The sequence below is a fragment of the Vigna unguiculata genome, chromosome 3 (assembly GCF_037176805.1).
Source record: "Vigna unguiculata cultivar grain cowpea cultivar isolate G323 ecotype 2 chromosome 3, ASM3717680v1, whole genome shotgun sequence".
NCBI lineage: Eukaryota > Viridiplantae > Streptophyta > Magnoliopsida > Fabales > Fabaceae > Vigna > Vigna unguiculata.
In genome coordinates this window covers 62,380,097-62,401,306 of record NC_140794.1, presented here as the reverse complement: position 1 = coordinate 62,401,306, position 21,210 = coordinate 62,380,097, and the positions used below count along the sequence as shown (strand labels likewise).

Sequence of the window (21,210 nt, the reverse complement as noted above, 5' to 3'; positions counted from 1 at the left end):
CAATATGTTTAAACGAACACAGCCTAATAAAAAATTACAAACTTTTACCGAAAAAAATATTAATATTTATTAATTAAAAATATAATCAATATTAATGTTTTTAAATCATTTAAAATCATTTAAAATTTATAATAGTTGGTTATAATTTATAAAAAAAAAATTGTATTTAAATAAAATATTTTAAAATAAAATAATTTAAATAAGATTAATTCAAATTTAATATATTTTAATATTTTAAAAATTATAAAATTATCCGTATGAACATGATGGTAAAACAAAATAGGTTTTGAAGTATGCATTGATAAAATTAATGAAATTTAGTAAGAACTTTAAAAAATAAATTAAAATATTTAGTTGAGCTAATTAATCACTAGTTTAAGGTTAGAAAATATAAATCAGAACTCGAATCTTCATATTAAATAATTTAAATTTTTCATTATAAATTATTTTAATTTTATATGACTTAAAAATTGTATATATATTAAAGTTAAAATCTTATTAGCGTAAAAAACTTGTTTTCCATAATGTAAAATAGTTATGATTTAGCAGTAAAAAACACAATTTAATAAAAATAATCGAATAATTAAAACGATGATGAATAATTTTAAAATATAACAGCAAAAGAACAATAACTATAAACCAGATTTGGATATAACATAATATTGATATCTGGATGTATTAAAAATTATTAAAAAACTACCTTATCAAATATTTATGAAAAAAATTATCTAATTTGTATGTACTAAATTTTTCTCGGTGGATAAAACTAGGAAACACAGTGTAGTAGTGATTAGATACCCACATTGATGTGATGGAGATGGATTCAAGGAAGAATTTTGTGAACAGTGGTGGAAGCAGAGAAAAAATAAAAAGAATAAGAGAGAATGAGATTGTTTTCTGGTCTTCTTTGAATTTAAAGGGTTACAAAATAAGTAGCTGCACCTCTTCCACACGCATTGACTCTGCACTTGTATTGTAACTGATTATAGTGCATTCTAGAACCATCAATTTTTGTTCTTTTTACGCAACAATGGAGTCCTCTGGTTTTCTCCAATGTGAAAAAGTTGGTTATTAACAGTACTGTTGTTGGAAATGGTGATGATGATGATGGTGAGATCAGTATTTATTCCTAATTTCCAACAAAAAATGAAGAAAAGAGAGCGGTGCTAGTGTCAGCACATGGCAACCTAATAAATCAATATTTTCTTCAACACTTCTCAATTCTCACCATCATTAAGATGCCTTCTAATCTCATCGTTTTCTGCACTTTCTTTCTCACCTTATTCTCTTTCAAATCTCATTCCTTTGCAGATAACCCTTCCTGGGTGAAAGCCGGGTATTACTATTCCGGCAATGAAATTTCTGCTTCGGACATCAAAGCCACGCTTTTCACTCACCTTTTATGTGCTTTTGCCTTCATAAACCCCACCAATTACAACATCTTCATCAACTCTTCGGAGGAGCAGAAGTTCTCCACCTTCACCAAAACGGTGAAGCTGCAAAACCCATCTGTTTCAACGCTTTTATCCATCTGGGGTGGCAGGGAGGACTCTTCGGTGTTCACCTCAATGCTAAATGAATCTTCTCACAGGAAGCTTTTCATTGATTCTTCCATCAGAACAGCGAGGTTCTATGGCTTTCATGGCATAGACCTTACTGGGGCGAGGCCAAGTTCCGAGGTTGCCAATTTCGGAACCCTTTTGAAGGAATGGCGTGCTGCAATAACTTCTGAGGCAAGAAACTCTACCAAGCCAGAGCTGTTGTTGGTGATGGCAGGTTACTACCTTAAAGCTTCGGATTCCTTGAGTTACCCCTTTGATTCGATGCAGGAGAATTTGGATTGGGTGCACTTTGTGGCTTATGATTACTATCTCCCTAAGATGGCCAATGCCACGGCTTTTCATGCGGCTTTGTATGGTTCATCTGATTGGGATAACACTGATTCCGGCATCAGAGAGTGGAGGAGGAGGGGGTTTTCTTCTAAGAAGCTGTTAATTGGGTTGCCTTATCATGGATATGCGTGGAAACTTGTGACTCCTGCAGCAAACGGTGGCGTGGGAACACCAGCTTCGGGACCTGCCATTACAATGGATGGTTCCATGGGTTACAAGTTCATAAAGAGTTACATCAAAAGCTTTGGAAATGGAGTTGTTTCACGCTACAATGCAAGTTTTGTGGTGAACCAGTTCACTGTTGCGTCCACCACTTGGGTTAATTTTGATGATGTGGAGGTCATCAGGGCCAAAGTTTTTTATGCAAGGGAAAATGGGTTACTTGGTTACAACGTGTTCCAAGTAGGCAATGACGAAAATTGGGAACTTTCAATAGGTGCAGGTGAGTTACAGCACAATTGGTTGATGTGGACTATGTTTATGTAAGTATATTGTTATGCATCATATGCATCACTTTACAAAATAATCCTTCAGCTCAAGTTGTAGATGAAGAAATTGAAGATCATCACAAGAGGAGAGTGCTGATAATTGTTCTGCTTGCTGTTCTAACTTTGGTCCTCCTGTTGGGAATAGTATTTTGCTACTACAACAGAGGTAAGGATGTAATGAGGAGGAAAAAATTTAGTTATCTATATAGAGACTGGAACATATACATCTTTCCTATAATTTATGTCCTACCTTTTTGGCAGGGGCTGTAGCCAGTGTTACCAATCTATTGTATAAACTGAGATATTTACCAGAAGCAGAAAAGGATATCGATGCAAACGGTTCTGATTTGACAGTATTCAGTTATCTCACTATTAAAGCGGCAACAAGTAACTTCTCAAAAGACAATAGGCTTGGAGAGGGTGGATTTGGCACAGTGTACAAGGTATGATTTGGAAACTAATCTGTTAATGAAATATGCTTCGTGCAATTAAAATATCTGAACTGAAAGCTAGCGCCATTATTTCTGTGGTAAGATAGTGATGATGTATTCTTTACATGCTTTTTGTAGGTATTAATTTATTCATACAATTCGGTCTCTGGTTAGGCAACACTACTTTTAGCTGTAATGACAAATCTGATACAGTAAATTTAGGGATAGATAACAGTGTTTTTCGTTCACATAAAATTACGACTTGATTCTGTCAGGGAAAATTACGGAAGGGTCAGCAAATAGCTGTGAAAAGACTCTCAGAAACCTCAAATCAAGGCCCTGAAGAATTCAAGAACGAAATCACACTTACAGCAAGACTACAACATGTGAATTTAGTTAGACTTCTGGGATACTGCACAAAAAAGAACGAGAAGATTCTGATCTATGAATACCTGCAAAACAAAAGCTTAGATAATTTCCTCTTTGGTCAGTTGCTACATCACTTGTCCCTCATTTAAGTTGTTACATTTCTTCTAAGCTTCTTCTTAACCTACTATTGCTAAGTTCAATTAAACTTCAAATTAGCAATAATTCCGGAATGTCCTGTTTTGTTCAGCTACACATTTATGTGACTAATAATTCAGGGTTGAACTTGATGCAGATCCAACGAAATCAATTCTCTTAGACTGGAATAAACGTGTCAATATCATTGAAGGCGTTACTCAAGGCCTTCTTTATCTCCAAGAGTACTCAAATTTTACTATAATTCACCGAGATCTTAAAGCTAGTAACGTTTTACTAGATGACAATATGAATCCGAAGATATCGGATTTTGGCATGGCTAGAATTTTCAGAAAATATGACCTCGAAGCAAACACAGAAAGGATAGTTGGAACATAGTAAGTGAATTAGCAATGGTCATGTGTTATGGTTGTTCCTTTTATCTCTCTAATCACTTCATGTTGTCTTTGCAGTGGATACGTACCTCCTGAGTACGTGAGAAAAGGCATATACTCAACGAAGTACGATGTTTACAGTTTTGGAGTTCTTCTCTTACAAATCATAAGTGGAAAGAGGACTTCATGTTATTATGGCATGCATGAAAATATAACCCTTTTGGAATATGTAAGTTATCTCATTTTTTTTTTCTGACTGTTCTATTTACTTTATGGTTTGGTTGAGGTTGAAATAACTATTAATTCAGGCATATGAACTGTGGAGGGAAGGAAGAGGTGTAGAGTTTGTTGACCCTTCATTGGATGATACATCATCTCCTTGTAAAATCATGAGATGCATGCAGGTAGCTCTACTGTGTGTTCAGGAAAACTCTGTGGATAGACCTTCCATGTTGGAAGTTGATTCACTGTTGAAGAATGAAAGTGCAGTTATTGGTACTCCCAAAGTTCCTGCTTTTTCAGTTCAGAAACGTGGAGATGAGGAAGAAAGATCTCACAGCGGAATCAACTTTTATTCAATCAATGATGTTACAATTTCTCAACTGGCACCAAGATGATGGAGCAGGACATTCTACTACTTACGAAACAAGTCATGTTTATTCGACTTTGTTCCTCAAAGCATGGAACTTATCTATGGTTTATAACCCAACCAGGTTTCATCACTAATTCTAAAGTCAAAAATTTATAGTGATGACATTTTTTAGAATTACCTATATACGACTTGTAAATGATTTTAGTGAGATATATGAACCCAAAAGCAAAATATAGCTCCTTCACTAACAATCAAAGTGTTAGTGGTTTTATAATTGGAAAATCATCATCCCATTTCTCTGGTAATGGATTGCCCCTAGTGAACAAATTTGAGTATTAGGAAGTGTTGAACAAAGGTCACTATTAGGAAGTAATAATACAAGCAGTGGTATTTAAAAACAATGTTTTTCATTATAAATTATATTTTAAAACATAATTAACTCATACCAGTAGTTCATATCCTCTAGAAAACGATTTCCATTAATATATTTTTCATAAAAGAACTTGGCACTTGTCTTCCATGGAGCTCGTGGTCACGTGTATGTAGAATCAAATTCCATTAACTTTCTTATTTTGACACAGGGAAAGAAGATTTAGAATTACTTATAAAGTTTAGTGTTTATAAACTAAGAACAGAATAGGTGTAATTCCCTCTGCTCAGACACTTCATTAAAGTGTCAAATTAAAAAAAAAAAAAATGGCACTGTTCATATGTACTTGTTAGTCAGATTCATAACTTGTGATAACTGAAAATTGGTATGAGATAAGTGAGAAATGGTAATTAACATGAGAGAATATACAAGACGCAAAAGAGGACAAAAGATAAAAGATAAGTGATAAAAGAGTATAAAAAACAACAAAAAGAATTTTTTTATTTTTTGAACCCGATAAAAATTAATCTTCCTTACTACGTAGTATCTCCATTTATAATGGAGAATGAATGTTACTTGTAGTTCTTTATGAAAAACATATTTGAGAAAATATTTGATTTTTATTTTTTTATTATATTGAAAACCTTTTTATGTTTTTTTAATATTTTAAATTATTTGGAAATAGGTGTAATGTGAAACGAATAGTCGGAAAAACACAAAAAATAAACAAAAAAATTATTTTATATTATATATATATATATATATATATATATATAAAAGAAAAACATGATAATGGACGTTACGTGACGTTTAGACCCACACTAAAAGAAATAAGAAAAAATATTTTTTTTATGATTTTTAGAGCAAAATATTTGTAAATATTAGAAAATAATGTCCTTAACAGTAAATGCCAAATTTATGTGAAAAAAAACACATGTAAACTATTAAAAAAAATATAATAAAAATTGAGAATTCACAAATCAAAAGAAAAACAAAAATAGGAGTACCTTGAAAACTCTTGAATTCCTCTTTTTCTTTACATTACAACTATCTTTTCTCCTCTCTTTTTTTCTTTTCTACTACCTCCTTCAACATGGTTTTATTTTTTCAGAAGAGAGATAAAAATGACATGTATATGTGTGAGTGGGAATGTAGAAGAATTACGTATGTGTGTAGGAATTATTCTTTTTATCCCTTCTCATATGATATGCTGAGTATTTATATTCATACATTGCATTGTAATAATGTAATCTTATTCTTATTTATAATGAACAATAGAAAGAATGAATTGGTCATGATAGCAACATATTACGAGAATCAAATCATAGCAAATCAAGACACAATAATTATCATCATCAGTAATATTGATTCTAATCATTATAAGAGATGTTGCTTCTAAGTATTAGAATCATATCACTATTTCATGAACAAAAGGTTGAAAATAAAAAAATAAGAGTGAAAATATCTTGGGTTGTTAGACTCATAAGAAGGGGTGTGATAATTAAAAACAAATTGAGCTCTTCCTTTTTTTTTCATTTTTTTTTCTTCTCTCTTTTTGTCTTTTTTGTGCTAGAATTAAAAATTGAAAATCTTTGAAGAAAAATTTTTTTCATTGTTTTTTATTTAGCATTAACTAAAAAACATTTTTTTAATTTTTATTTCTTTATTATTCACCTAGACAAAATTGGATGTTGGTGTTGACAAATATGAGATAAAACATAAAACATAAAATATCAAAAATGAGATATAAGAGGTAAGAAGATAAGATATATTTTTTTTCCTTTTTTTTTTCTTTTTTCGTCTCTCTCATTTTTGTCTTTTTTCTACTAAAATTAAAATTTGAAAATCTTTGAAGAAAATTTTATTTCACGATTTGTTATTCATCATTAACTAAAAAACATTCTTTATTTTTTATTTCTTTTTATTCACCTAGACGAAATTGGGTGTTGATAGATATGAGATAAGAGATAAGAGATACGAAACAAGAGATAAAAGATATAAAAGATTAAGAGATAAGAAATAATAGATAAGAGATAAGAAACAATAAATAAGAGATAAAAGATAAGAGATAAGAGACAAGAGATGACATATAAGATGTAAGAGATAAGATATACGATATAAGAGATAAGAGATAAAACATACGAGATAAAAGATAAGAGATAAGAAAGAACAAAAATATTTTTTTGGTTTTAAGGGACCCGACAAGGTTAAGTGATAAGTGTAAGAGATAACAGATAAGAAGCAAGTGACGAGTGATAAGTGATAAACGATAAGCAATAAGTGCTATGGGATAAAGGATATGTGATAAGTGTTATGTGATAAGTGATAAGTGCTAAGTGTTGAGTGATAAGTGACAAATGATAAGTGGTAAGTGATAAACGATAAGTGATAAGCGGTAAGTGATAAGTGATAAGTTATAAGTTATAAGTTATAAGTGATAAGGGATAAGTGATAAGCAATAAGCGATAAGCGATAAGCGATAAACAATAAACGATAAGTGATAAACGATAAGCGATAAGTGATAAACGATGAGTGATAAGTTATAGGTGATAAGTGATAAGTAATAAGTGATAATTGATATGTGATAAGTAGTAAGTGATAAGTGATAAGTGATAAATGATAATTTATATGTGATAAGTGATAAATGGTAACTAACACGAGAGAAGAGAGATAAGTTATAAGTGATAAATGATAAGTTATATGTGATAAGTGATAAATGGTAACTAACAAGATATAAGAGAGATAAGACATAAGAGATAAAAGATAAAAGACAACATATAACAGATAAAAGATATTGTCGCAACCAAAATCGCGACACGGTGAATAATCAAAAATAAAATTTGAAAAATTGAGTTTGGAGTCACCGCCATAGTTTATTCTAGAACACTACGGAAAAATCAACAAGATAAGACAAGGTCTGCAAAAAACCATAGTTTAGGTAGGGAGTTGGTTACATGTGGGGAAGGTATTAACATCCTCACAACGTTCGTCCTAAGACAATCCCTTTAATTAAATTCTAAAAAAGATGTGGTTTTTCAAAATGTTTGTTTTTCCCAAAAAATAATAATAAAAGAATGTACAAAAGAAACAAAAAGTAATTGTGTTGGTTTTTGGGTCCAACAAAGATTAATCAACGCTCCTATGTAGTATCTCCATTTATAATGGAGAATGAACACTGCTAAAAAAACTCATATTTCTTGTCAATTTTGTTTTGAAAATTTTTTCATAGGAAATACTTACAAATTTTGTTGAGAAAAAAAATTTGCAAGAAATTGCTACCAATTTTCTTGCAAAATATTTTGTGTAAAACACTTTTCGCAACAAATTTTGTAGGAAATACTTGCAAATTTTATAATTTTGTAAGAAATTATTATCCACAAAAGAATTACCTGTCAAATAAAATTCTTAGAAAAAATGGTAGAAAAAAGTCTTTTCTTGCAAAATTTTTTAACAAATTTGCAAGAAAAATCCCATGTAATATGAAAATTTCTAGTAGTGGAAGGTTACGTGTAGGTCTTTATGATTAATCAATGCATGCATGTATGTATGCATACAGGTGTCACATAATATCGTCTAGTGGGTCTCAAAGTGAATCAACCTGATTCAGAAGGGTTGGCTCACCACCAGTTGGGTTAAAAGTGAGTGAGACCAACTCAACTCACTTTAACCCAGAAATTTTACTACCCGATTCAACCAACCATAGATTGGTGAATTAAGTGGGTTGACTCACTAATCCATATAAAAATAAAAATAAAAAATCAATCATTTTCAAATATTATTTGTAGGATGAAACAACTATGACATTTGTCGGATATTAAAATTTCTAGGATGTAATAGATATCATAAAATAGAAATAAATATAATGAAATCAAAGATTCTTTGTCTAGTTCAAAGATAAAAAATAAGTTGATTTCGGGTTAACTGAGTTCAAAATTGCTTGAACCCATATAACTTGTGGGTTAAGTGAGCTCAACTCGTTTTCGTTTATAATAAACAAAAATTTTAATTTTTAAATCCAGCCCACAGTGGCGGACCTTAGTTATGGTCCAAGGGGACCTTTGCCCCTAATTGTTTTCACAATATTCATTATATACTTTTATTTTTCTTTTATATATAATATATAATTAAATATTTTTTTAATACATAATATGTAATAATAGTTTTATTATTTTAATATACAATGCTTATTACAATATAATAAGATATTTTTATTGTTATAAAATTGTTAATAAAAAATTATTTTTTCAATAACAAAACTCAAATAACTATTAAATTTAAAATATAACCAAATATGAAAATATTTATAATGATTTTTTTACTTACTTTTTTGCTTGTTATTAAGTTACTAATATTCTATTCAAGAGAAAACTAGATTTAAAGTTCAATTTTATTGTTTAACGTTGGTGTTCTTAGTTATTTAAATTTGAAGAGTACATCGATCATATTTGAATTACGTCAATTTTTTTACAATAATAAGAAATACATTTTACTTAATCTGAATTATATTTTTGTAATAATTTATCAAAATATGATTTCAAAATGAAATGGGAGATAATTTCATGCAGACAATATGATTATTTATATTAAAAAAGAAATAATTTTAAATTTTAGTTTTGATTTAATTATTGATGGATTCAAATAATTTAAAAGAAAAAGAATCGTCTATATATTAGATATATACAATTTTTTGGAGTTATAATTATATTAAAATATATATTTATTTTTGTTGTATCGTCAATAATAAAATATATAAATTTTGAACCTATTATTATGTGGTGAAGATTTGTAGTTACCCTTTGTTTTGATATTTCTCATATAGTGCCTTATTTATTTAAATTTTTCATAAATTAAAAATAGATATTTTGTACAAGTGGTTTACCTTATTTCACATGTAAGCCAGCTAAGGAAGAAATGTTTTTTTTCTTCAAGGAAAATCTTTTAATTTTATACTCTAGGTTACATGTATGTACCATATCATGTATTGTATGATTAATTTTATTTAGGGCTCCCTAAAAGTCAAATATAACAATTCTAAAATATTTATATTCACCTTCTCTGCGGTTACAAAGGTCGCTGGGCAATTGAAACAATTTGTATGGGAATGAGCATTATTACATACTTTATTAGAACTTTTTGCCATACATTATTTTGAGTAAGTGTTGACAAAGGTTTATGACATTGCTGAGTTTTAATCATGTGAGTTAGAAAATAAAATTGAGTTGACATTGAACCATTGGAGTGCAGAAACACGTTGTTATACTTGTTTCGACGGCAAGAGAATCCATTAACATTCTCTCCAACCATGGACGGCTATGCTCACAATCTTTTCTTTAAGATCCTCACACTTTCTCAGACCAACTTGCATTACCAATTATAAATATGCATAAAACCTAAGGAATCAATAACCAAATTGCATAGTCTCTATTCTTCAAAAATTTCAATAACCAAAGTTTCTTCATGGCATTTCCCAACATGTTACGATTTCTGTTTTTATCAATTTTCTTTGTCATAACCGTTACGAGTTCCACTTCTGACATCAAAGCTATATACTGGCTTCAACAACCGCTTTTCCCTCCTTCAGCCATAAACACATCACTCTTCACTCACGTTTACTATGCTTTCCTTGCACCCAACAACGCCACTTACCAACTCGACGTTCCAGACTCCACCGCCGCAACCCTCGCCACCTTCACCGCCGCTCTCCGCCCCTCCGTCGCCACTCTCATATCCATCGGCGGCGCCAACTCCAACCCCGACCTCTTTGCCGCCATTGCATCCAACGCCGCCGCGCGCGCCGCCTTCATCAACTCCACCATCGCCGTTGCGCGCGCATTCGGCTTCCACGGGGTTGACCTTGATTGGGAGTTTCCCCGCACCGCGAACGAAATGAAGGACCTCGGCCAGCTCTTCAAAGAGTGGCGCGCCGCCATCGCCTCCGAGGCCTCCGCCACTGCCCGGAAACCGCTCCTCCTCACCGCCGCCGTGTACTTCTCCGTCGATTACTTTCTTTCCACCACGACGTCGTTGCGATACCCGGTGCGTTCCATTAACGATAATTTAGATTGGATCAATGTCATGAGTTACGATCTTAATGGGCCGTGGAGTAACCGCACTGGGCCTCCTGCTGGGCTCTTTGACCCGAAAAGTAATGCCAGTGTGTCCTACGGGTTACGGTCCTGGATCCGGGGCGGGGTTGTTCCGAAGAAGGTGGTGATGGGTTTGCCGCTTTATGGGAGGACATGGCAGTTACTTGACCCGAGTGTTCATGGAATCGGAGCTCCGGCTGTTGGGGCGGGTACCGGGATTGATGGTGCGATGGCGTTGTTTCAGGTGTTGGAATTTAATAACGAAACGGGTGGGAATGTGGTGTATGACAAGAAAACGGCGTCGGTTTATTCTTACAGTGGTAGTAATTGGGTCGGGTACGATGACCCGGTAACGGTTGCGGCTAAGGTTGGGTTTGCTCAATCTCTTTATCTTGGTGGATATTTCTTTTGGGCTGCAGGCCTCGATACCAACGATTGGAAAATCTCAACACAAGGTAAAGGAAATTGCTTCAAAATTACATGCATTCATAGGTTTTTACTTTCTGCACCTTCACAATTTCATCTCGCAACTTCCAAATTTTCAAAATCATCATTTTATTTTGCATTTGTTTTCTTTGTAGCATTCTTTTTCTCTTCTTCCTCTGTAACAGCGTTAATGATAAAATGAAAGGGGAAGAGTGAACTGAAACTATTGCCATTAATGCAGCTCTAAATTCATGGATGCTGTGCATAAATGAGAGGAAAAGTGTGAACTGAAACTTGAGCCTGTCACTTCGTGTTTCTGCTATCATTTTGTATCTTACAGGGACGATTTTATTGGTCTTTCAACATCGAGTAATTGAATTCATTGAATCACAGGTAGGTGACAATGCCTTCATTCAGAAAATGAATTATTTTTCACCTATATTCCATGTACAACATAAAATGAAAGGGAAAAATTTCCCTGCTTTTATGTAAAACATTTTCTATTTATGTAAAACAGTAAGAGATGTCTCAGTTGATTTCTAAGTAATTAATAGTGCGAATTGGTCAGACTCTATAACACAGTAATTGCATATCTTTATCTTATATTTTTACACTCATAAAATTTGGCTAAATTAAGGTTTTGTTGATCTGCTCCATGCAAAACCAAATACCTCAAAATAACATATAAATTCAGAAATTAGTAAAAATTAGCATATATACCGGATTAAGCAAAAAAAGGCATAAAGAAGAAGAAAAATAAAAGACTTCATAAACCTATAAATACTATAACAAAATTTTACCTAATTAGTTTAGTCCATATTAACTATATGGATTATGTACATACTAACCATTTGAATTTCATTATTGACTTCCATAAAATAAATATTTGGACATATATTAGTACATACAAATCCTATTAAGCTCCTTAAGTATTTGGGAGGAGAAATGATCATTTGTTTTTAACCACCTAACTTATATCCTATGTGTAAAATCCTTATTAAGTTCTTTCTTCCACTGTATTGAAATATATCAAACGATTAATTTAGACACTTGGAGTGTCGTAGTTATACACAAACACGTATATTTACTGTGTCTTCAAAATATACGAATGGCCATTTATTTTAAATTTTTAAAATATATTAAAAATATTTTTAAAGTACCAAAGTAGTGCGTTTTTAATGCTCAAAGAACATCACCAAAAAACTCATTAGAGAAACCGAAGTCTAGGGATGGCAACGGGACAAAGACGAGTTTCGCTATTACATACTCATCCCGTAGAAAAAAATTCATTATCATCCTCATACCGAAATCTACCGAGTATCAAATTTTTGTCTTATCCTCATCCCCACTAGGTAATAGGTATAATCTGGTATCCATACATGTACCCATCTTCTTACTTTAATTTTAATTTTAATTAATTTTTATAAAATAATAAAAAATTACGGTAAAAGAAACATAATATTATCAAATATTCAATATTAGAAGAATAATTGTTTCTTCGATATAAAATACTTTGAAATAAATTATAATTGTTTACGTTTTAGATTAGAATAGCAAATAAAATTTCATGAGAACCAAAACATTTATTAAATTTGTAAACATTAATGAAACCTAGTTGATAAAATTTTAAAATATTTTTAAAAAAATATAAAAGAAAAACAAATATTAAAATTAAAATATATTTTAAATGTTTGTTTACTTCAATTTTTAAATCTAATGAGTCTCTTTTTTTATAAATTAATAAAAGTTATAATACATCACTTGATCGAAATGACGTAAAGAACAAATAATAAATATAATAATAAAATTTTTGACATAGATCTTGTATCTTTTGAACTCCAATACATGTTGGATGGTGATAAAAAATATTCATGGCAATTACATTAATTTTTTATATTGTAGTAAATAAAAGTTATTTATACAATTATAGTGAAAAAAATTACAGTATGATTGATAATGAGTTAGAAAATAAAAAATAATTAGATAAAATATATTGAAATTGTATTATACATGATGAAATAAACAAAAAAAAATATTAAAAAATTAATAAATGTGTGTCTTAGAAACAATTTGAAAGACTAGCGAAAGAAATCGCACAAAGAAAAATAAATGTATAATTAAGGATATGATAAGATGAAAAATACCTTAGAGATCTAAGCAAACTTTTCAAATATCAACATATATACCCAATGGTTTAGAAATAACGAAAATTGTTTTAGCGAAATAAAAGAGTTCTTCAAATGAAATAAAAATGAATAATAATAAGTAAATAATATTTTTTTTATATTACCTAGTAAATAAAATGTTTATGTTATTAAACACTTAAATTGAGAGTATTAAACATTCTCACATAAAAGGAAAATATATAATAAATAAAAATATTAAAAAATAATAGAAATATTTACATGTGAGACATAAAAAAAAATAATTGACATATATCATTTTAACATAATTACATAAAGGTTATGATAAGATGAAAAAAATATATTGGAAATGTGAATGAGTTTCATGACAAATCAAATAATTAGAAGAAATAAAAAATAAAAAGTATATATATATATATATATATATATATATATATATAGGGTTACTTAATTAATTGTGAATATTTTAATAATTTAAATGAGGTTAGAAATATGACGGAGACGGGTATTATGACGGGATATGTACATCCTCATACCCAATTGAAATAGTCAGGAATTTTTCATACTCATACTCAGTCGATGCGAGAATTCTCTATCAAAACAGAGACAGATTCGGATAAGACCCACGGAGATGAATTTATTTGTCATCTCTACTCGAGTCGAAACTTTTGACCTTTCACTTCATTCCTTAAATGCCTTGTGATTATCTTTGTTCAACATTTTGATTTTGTTGTATAACATTAATTCCTTTTTTTATTGCTTAAAAAGACAGCATAACATAAATTATTTTGAAAAATATGTTAATTTTATTATATTAAATATAAATTAGTGCTAAATTAGTGTTAATTTTGATTTTTGAATGTATAACTTGACAACTCAGTGTTTTGGACCCTAAAACAAACAATGGAATCAATAACCCCATGTTATATAGTAAAATTGTTCAGTTATAATATTTCAACTATCACAAACTCTTTCATCAAGGCTTCTTGCTATAAAAAAAATCAAAATTCAAAACTTGGGTTTCCACTCTTATAAGTGATTGGATATCCATCCAATTTCTTAAAAAATTGATCACAATCCTAAAACCAATACTACATTTAGTCTTTCTCATTTAGAAAAGATTACATATTTATCCCACCTAAAGCAAATGTTAAGAATCTTAAAATCAAGAATGAATCATCCTTCCTCGATTGTTTTTTCATAATCAAAAACCACTGTAATATTCATGAGCTTTTGTAAATTGTTTTACTACACTGTTAACGTTCCAATTTAAATCCCCGTGTAAAAGAATCATTTCCTCTCACGAAAGGCTTTGAATTAACCCTTTTAAATCTTCCAATTGTTTTCCAAAATTGGAACTTTGGTAACTGAAATGGTTAAGCCACGTATGAATGTTAGAAAACAGTATATCCAGATGAAGAAAAGTGAATATAACTTTGACAGTTGACAATGTATGAAGTTGTTGTTACATGGGATTAATTCTGCAGAAAAACTGCGAACTGATTACTCAGATCAGCCATATACAATTGTATATCCGCTTCAAACAGTATTCTCGTTCGGAGTTGGCAGATTAAAAATGAACAGAAACTTGAGAAAGGTGAGAACTATATTTTCTCTGGTTTTTCTTTTAACCATTCAACAAAATTGTCGAGGATCACGGGCCATGCTTGACTGGAATCATAACTTCGAAGATCACTAAAGCTTACCTGCCACCAAAAAAACATCAGATATATTTTTCTGCTTGCGACTTTTAAATATGAAGCACACCAAATTTCACCCATCAAATGTACTAGTGTACAATTCATACACATGGATAATTAGACATTATCCCTACAGCAGTTGACCTCATGCGCATAGATGGGTTGACTTTTTCTAGAATGATGAGTTAAACTCGTGAAGCAATTGGCACACCTCGTTTGAACCAATGTCATTTCTAATAAAAGCTTTTTATCTTCTATTTGATTTAATAAAGTTTTTTAATCAATGTGCAGTATTCCTTAGTTCACTGGTTTAGCTAGCAAGACCAGTTATAATACCTGATTTCTATGTTCAAATATTTTTTGCACTCTTTCTCTTCCTATTAAATGTCTATTAAATACCAAATTAAAAATTAAAGATAAGATCTTTGAATTTGATCAATAGATAAGAAGATAATCAAGGTGTAAAATAATTAAGCAAATGTCATATTTTGAACTAGTCAACCCTAAGCTTTAACTATGAATTGTTTAAATCAAGTCCAGATTCTGCAGTCTTTTTACCCAAAAAACAAGCTTTAGTTTCAAGAATTTGGTTTAACTCTGACTCGTTTACACCAGTATAAACAAGACGAACTTGAATTTGTTTAACAATTAAAAGGGGAAAAGGATGACTAGCATGAAGTAAACCCAATTCAAAAATCAAAAGACTTGTGAATTTTGCGAATGGATTTCCAATGGTGTATGTTATGTTTGCTGATAGAAGGAAGTAACTGATCCATAAAATCCTTGTTATCATCATAAAATGTAAACTAATATTCCAAGAGAAATTTTCCTCCGGAGCGCTAACTGACTATTTTTATTTTTTACAACTTACTAAGAGCTTCATAATATTTATCAATAGTCAAATTAACCTCACAAACAGACAGTAAACTTAACCAGAAGTGAAAAATGAGTATGATATAAAATCCTAAAGGCAAACTAAGAAAAAAAATAAAAACAGCATTACCTCCTTAAAAAACCGATAAAAATTTCTCCAGTGATCTATGTTTAGTGCCCTGTAGTCGTTTTGGACCTGTCAAATAAGTATTTCAACTATCAGAAAATAATTTAATGTGTACGGGCATTAAAAGTCATTTCAACATCTTCCACCTAAACAACACAACTTTATTGTGTATCATACACAAGGAGTAACCAAGGGAAATTACCATAGTTTTATTATACACACTCCATGGGAAATATTTCAAGAATGTACACTACTTCTAGATCATGAAAACACAAGAAAACAAAACTTTATATAATCAAATAGCTACAGTTATAATGTGGAACATTAATTAAGTACAAGAAAATAATGTATTAACATCCTTCACAATCTAGCATATTTGCTGGACATCACTGAAAGTTGTTATCAAGAGTCATTATTACATGCAACTGAAAAGGTTTAAGCACAACGGGCAGATAAGCATAACATCACAACATATTATTATATAAAAACCTACACTACCTTTAGATACTCAGTTAATAAATTAACTTGAGTAGGGAATTCAGATCTCAGAACGACATTCAACAGCTCACAGATGGTCTCAATATCTACACTCCTTTGCTTATCTTCTGAAAGTATTATTATTTACATTAGTTACATACAAGAACTCGAAAGGTAGAACAAGTAGTCTAAAATAAGTGAAATCCTTTTACCTGTCAGACAGTATTGAAATGCATAGGAATAAAAATCCTCAAAGCACTCTGGTACCATCACCTAAACAAGACACAAGAAATAAATACACCAAAATACTTTTTGAATGACAACCTTAATAAGAATACAAGAAAACTTCACTAAGAAACTTAAAGCAGAAAAATAAAATACCTCTTTCTTCAGTCCACCAACGACCTTTCGTAACTTTGGGAGTGTGTCGGCCCCTAAACATTTGAGCCCTTTTCGCCACTCATCCTATCAAGAATAGGAAAAAAATGATGACGATAACATGTCCAAAAACTAACATTATGGTGAAGAAATTCAAGCCGCCTATACTTATGATGACAAGAGTGTATAGCACCAGTATACGAAGATTTTGGTTTGAAGACCTTAGATGCCATCAATCTCTCTCTCTCTCTCTCTCACACACACTCAGGCGCAATATACCCAAATGTGACAGGGTTTTCAACATTTAACAAATGAAAAATTATTAACTATATTGAGAATGACACTCAAAAAGGATCATATCTCAGACCATGATTCGGCCAAGTATTTGTATAAAAGAAAATTCCATTTACTGGGGAGAATTTAGTATTTCAGTAATCAACATGAATATAACAGATAGACCAGAGAAGTCCTTGACTACGAGCTGATAAGCCCAAATGGCATGGGCCCAAGTCTAGAAGATTTGAATGTAATGATGTTGTCAGAGGTTCAGTCCTTCACCAGGCCAATGAAAAAATGCACCACAAGAAACATCAACCTCAAACAAAAAAGCCCAGCTTCATTCCTCAACCCAGGTGTTCACACCTCCATTGTACCAAAAAAAGAAAAAGAAGATAAAATACAGATAAGGTAAAAGAAAGACCAAAAGAAACTCTACAAGCAAAATCATCCAACTTCCAATCAAACATGGGCCTACAAGACCATTTGTGTAGTTCACATATATACATCCTCACAAATTGAGCAATTTCCTTAGAGACAGGTTTCGTCGGGTAATATATCTTTCATGGGACATCAAGAAGCCAATTGCCACCACATACACCAAAATCTATCAATCCTGCAGTAATCCCGCCCTCTGCCCACCCCCGAACAAAATTCCCACACCACTGTTGTCAATAATATTTCTTATATCATGACCTCAATACAAAAAAGTTGAGCTACAGAGCCATACCATACTATTAACTCCCTTTAGCTCTTATTGAATTAAAAAGCCTACTCCAGACTGAAGGGCGGAGAAGAGACGAAGAAAAGACCAGCATCAGAGCATACTTGGAATTGACAGTGCCAACCTATCTATTTCACTAGTATTGATTCCATTATTAGCTACACACAAACTAAATAAACAAATAAGAGTTTTCTTTAAGTGAGAAGTTCCTTTTTTCTCCCAATGTGAGGTTCCTTTCTTCATCATTGCGAGTTCACACACACACACATATCTATATATAGAGAGAGAGAGAAAGGATAAATGCAAGTATATACATCAAACATTGAAATGTAGAAATACATCAATACATAAGTATTAAATGAAGGGTTACATCAAGAGAACAAATCCATGGTCAATACATGAGTATTGAAATGTCGTTCACTAATTTCAGCAGTGTGTAACTAAACTAAAATTGTAAAGCAATACTCTCTACCAACCTTGGAAAAATAACCTTGTTTTTCAGCTTTCATTTTCCTGACAAGATAAAAACATATTTTCATATAAGTCAAAAAAACAGTTATATACAGGAAAAGGAAAGATTAATCTAGTCCATTACTTACCAAGCAAGTATCAGCATTCTAACATCTGTATGATCCACATGCACATCTTTACAAAATGCCACAATCCCGTCTGGGCTGACCAACCAAACAAAAAGTATAGAGATTGCATCAAGACGAGTCACATAATCTTTAACGAAGAGGGGAAACAATCTTAAAACATAAAAGAGAAGCATTGAACTTAAACATGCATAATATGTTGAACACGTGTTTGTTAACTAAATTTATATAAAAAAAATAAGAGACCTAAGCCCTGTCTAATTCCTTACTTAAAAAGTGCATTGAAAAATAAATAAACCGCATGCTATGTAAATATAAGCTAAGTTCCAAGCAAATAACTCAATTTAACTAAAGCATCATATATTCTAATCCTAAACCAGATCAAATAACAATTAAAGCATGCCACAATAATTTCAACATGCACGTACTTACTCAATCAAACCCAGTGACTTGTTTGCATACGATTCGAATAGGTTATCTATTCGATCAAATTGCTTTGTGGTTGATTTCTTTGGTTCTGAAATAATAACATGAAATGAAATCATTGTTATCAACAACTCAGCAAATTAGAGTCAGCATTAGATGGAAAAGGTAAAGATGAAAGGAAATATTTCGACATTAATTCGAAAAAACTAGAAACAATCATGCATAATTAAGGCTTACGGTTCAGGACAATACACATCGTGATATACTTCCAGAGTACTCTTTCATGCTGATACTATTCGAAAGAATAGCTCAGCAAAAACCAAATGATTTATTTTGAAATGCAAATAGTTATATTTTTTTTACACAAATCTAACCAAAAGGACACTAATTATTTTGTCTACTGGAATGCAGTTGCTTTCTTAATAACATCTTCGGTCTCACCACAATGGTAGTGCTTTTACCTCAGCATTTTAATAATGTCCCTCATAAATAGATCAATCAATCCTCATAAACTGTAGAAGTATTAAGCTAAAATTGCTCTCAGATTGTATTGGCTATAAACATGCCGGCTGTCTTGATAACTGGCATCATACTATTGTAGTAAGCTGCAACAGATAACAGAAAAGCAGCCTCCTAGAAGATATGTACTCTGGATTTTAAACCGCTATGACATGATTAACTATTTAATAACGAAACATACAACCTCTTATCAGCACAGGTGTGTTTTTTTTGAATTTATAGATACCACCATGTAAGATACAGATGCCGTTCAAGTTATGTGCTTGACAAGTACCATTCAAATTATGTGCTTGCATAACAGAAGGTAACCGGATACACACTAAAAATAAACAAGGTATACTGCACATTGCAAATAATATAGATCATAATTGGGCACGGGGGCATTCTAATAACAAATTTCCTGAGTATTTCACAAATAACATTACATGTAAATGATTCATAAACAGCCGAAAAAATCAGGCTTAACGAGTAATTGATGGGTAGCATTGCAAAAACAAGATAGACACCTAGCACCATCACCACCCTCTCTCTCCAAATTAACCCGTAAAAAAAATGAAAGCAAATAATCCAATATGCCGCACTGAATCTGATCAAATCTGTCCGAATTATTAAACCACAACACCAAAATCTTGAAATCTTAAAATCTTGTGTATTCATGCTTTGAATTTTGAAGCGTTTAAATCGAATATCGTACCCACAACTTTACAACAGGAAAACATGGTCCAATTACAAATACTTGACCTCGATCAGCACAGAGATCGATTAAATTTGCCAACTTTGGCACTTCGTCACAGAAAAACTCATTGCCCCACAAAAAAACAACCAAAAAAAAACAATTAAAATTTTCAATATTCATTGTTCTTTTAGTGAATATTGTGATTCGATTTTCGCGGGGTAGAACCAATCGGAAACGAGAAATAGAAGTACCGGTACGAAGAGAAGAATCAACATCAGAAGAAGTGATTGGTGGGGCCGCTTTTCTTTTGGGACGAGGCATCTTCACAAATTGTGCAATCAAACACTGTCAAATCTTTGAGAGACGCAATGGAATCGATTCGAAAAAAAAAATAGAGAAAGTAAACCCTATTCACGGAGGATGATGACGAACAAGAGAAACCAGCACAGATTCAAGGTTTAACCGAGGTTTTATAGCTTTGGAATTAGTGCTCCTTCCATCAATCTTTTTTTTTTTCCTTTGGTAATTAATTGTATGAACTTAATTATTAGATTGTGAGTTAATTAGAAATCACTTTGTCGTAACTTTTCTTCTAGTGATTGTTATAAAAGTTAACAAATGTACATATATATGAAATAAATAAAAAAAATGCTTTATATCTTGAATTTAATTTGTATGGCAAGTATCTTACCGGAAAAAAGGTCTTTTGGTCTGGATTTTATTTAATTAATTTCAATTTGTTGTTGTGGTTATGAAAACTTGATACCAGAGTTGAGAGAAATTAAAAGGGGAGATGAACGAGTTGATACATGAGTTAGAAAAGTGGAGATGAAAATAACACAATTACGTTTAAAAAAAAATTCAATTGTTACTTAGATAAAAAATAATAACAAATAAAATTTTAATACCAACTCAATTAAAAATATTCTATAAGTAATTAAAAGTTAATTAAATCTTTTTTAAACAAATCTTATTTATATAAAACATAATTTCCTATATACTTTTGTTTTTTTAAGACATTCCATCTTTTGGAAGATTGATCCACTCTCTCAAAATTAAAAATGTCAATTTTCAAGTAGAAATGTCTTTTCCAAAAGATAATAAGTGTCATTA

General features: G+C 31.3%; 3 protein-coding genes across 8 annotated transcripts; 2 read left to right on the top strand and 1 right to left on the bottom strand.

The window, feature by feature from the left end:
* The first annotated feature begins 905 nt into the window (after positions 1–905).
* Positions 906–4,604, top strand: LOC114175227 (cysteine-rich receptor-like protein kinase 19). Of its 4 annotated transcripts, XM_085670685.1 has the most exons (8): positions 906–1,110; positions 1,312–2,334; positions 2,427–2,546; positions 2,642–2,823; positions 3,087–3,297; positions 3,473–3,710; positions 3,786–3,936; positions 4,016–4,604. In XM_085670685.1, exons 2-8 carry the CDS (start codon positions 1,569–1,571, stop codon positions 4,322–4,324), a joined length of 1,977 nt encoding a protein of 658 aa, XP_085526811.1. In that variant the 5' UTR covers positions 906–1,110; positions 1,312–1,568; the 3' UTR covers positions 4,325–4,604. The 4 variants fall into 4 exon arrangements, with proteins under 4 accessions (XP_085526811.1, XP_027915795.2, XP_027915794.2 ...); XM_028059994.2 differs by lacking the exon at positions 906–1,110 and having other exon boundaries at positions 1,122–2,334; positions 4,112–4,604; XM_028059993.2 differs by lacking the exon at positions 906–1,110 and having other exon boundaries at positions 1,125–2,334; positions 2,439–2,546.
* Positions 4,605–9,941: 5,337 nt separating this feature from the next.
* On the top strand, positions 9,942–11,728 carry LOC114179195 (nod factor hydrolase protein 1-like). The gene is made up of 2 exons (XM_028065439.2): positions 9,942–11,210; positions 11,423–11,728. The coding sequence occupies exons 1-2, from the start codon at positions 10,127–10,129 to the stop codon at positions 11,470–11,472; spliced, it is 1,134 nt and encodes a 377-aa protein (XP_027921240.2). The 5' UTR covers positions 9,942–10,126; the 3' UTR covers positions 11,473–11,728.
* Positions 11,729–14,734: 3,006 nt separating this feature from the next.
* On the bottom strand, positions 14,735–20,613 carry LOC114175996 (uncharacterized). 3 transcript variants are annotated; one of them, XM_028060872.2, is made up of 9 exons: positions 20,349–20,613; positions 18,909–18,993; positions 18,480–18,554; positions 18,357–18,393; positions 16,884–16,967; positions 16,715–16,775; positions 16,524–16,630; positions 16,029–16,094; positions 14,735–15,031 (listed from the first exon to the last, which is right to left on the bottom strand). In XM_028060872.2, the coding sequence occupies exons 1-9, from the start codon at positions 20,416–20,418 to the stop codon at positions 14,930–14,932; spliced, it is 687 nt and encodes a 228-aa protein (XP_027916673.1). In that variant the 5' UTR covers positions 20,419–20,613; the 3' UTR covers positions 14,735–14,929. The 3 variants fall into 3 exon arrangements, with proteins under 3 accessions (XP_027916673.1, XP_085527879.1, XP_027916675.1); XM_085671753.1 differs by lacking the exon at positions 20,349–20,613 and adding an exon at positions 20,163–20,298; XM_028060874.2 differs by lacking the exon at positions 20,349–20,613 and adding an exon at positions 20,116–20,234.
* Between the last annotated feature and the right edge of the window lie 597 nt (positions 20,614–21,210).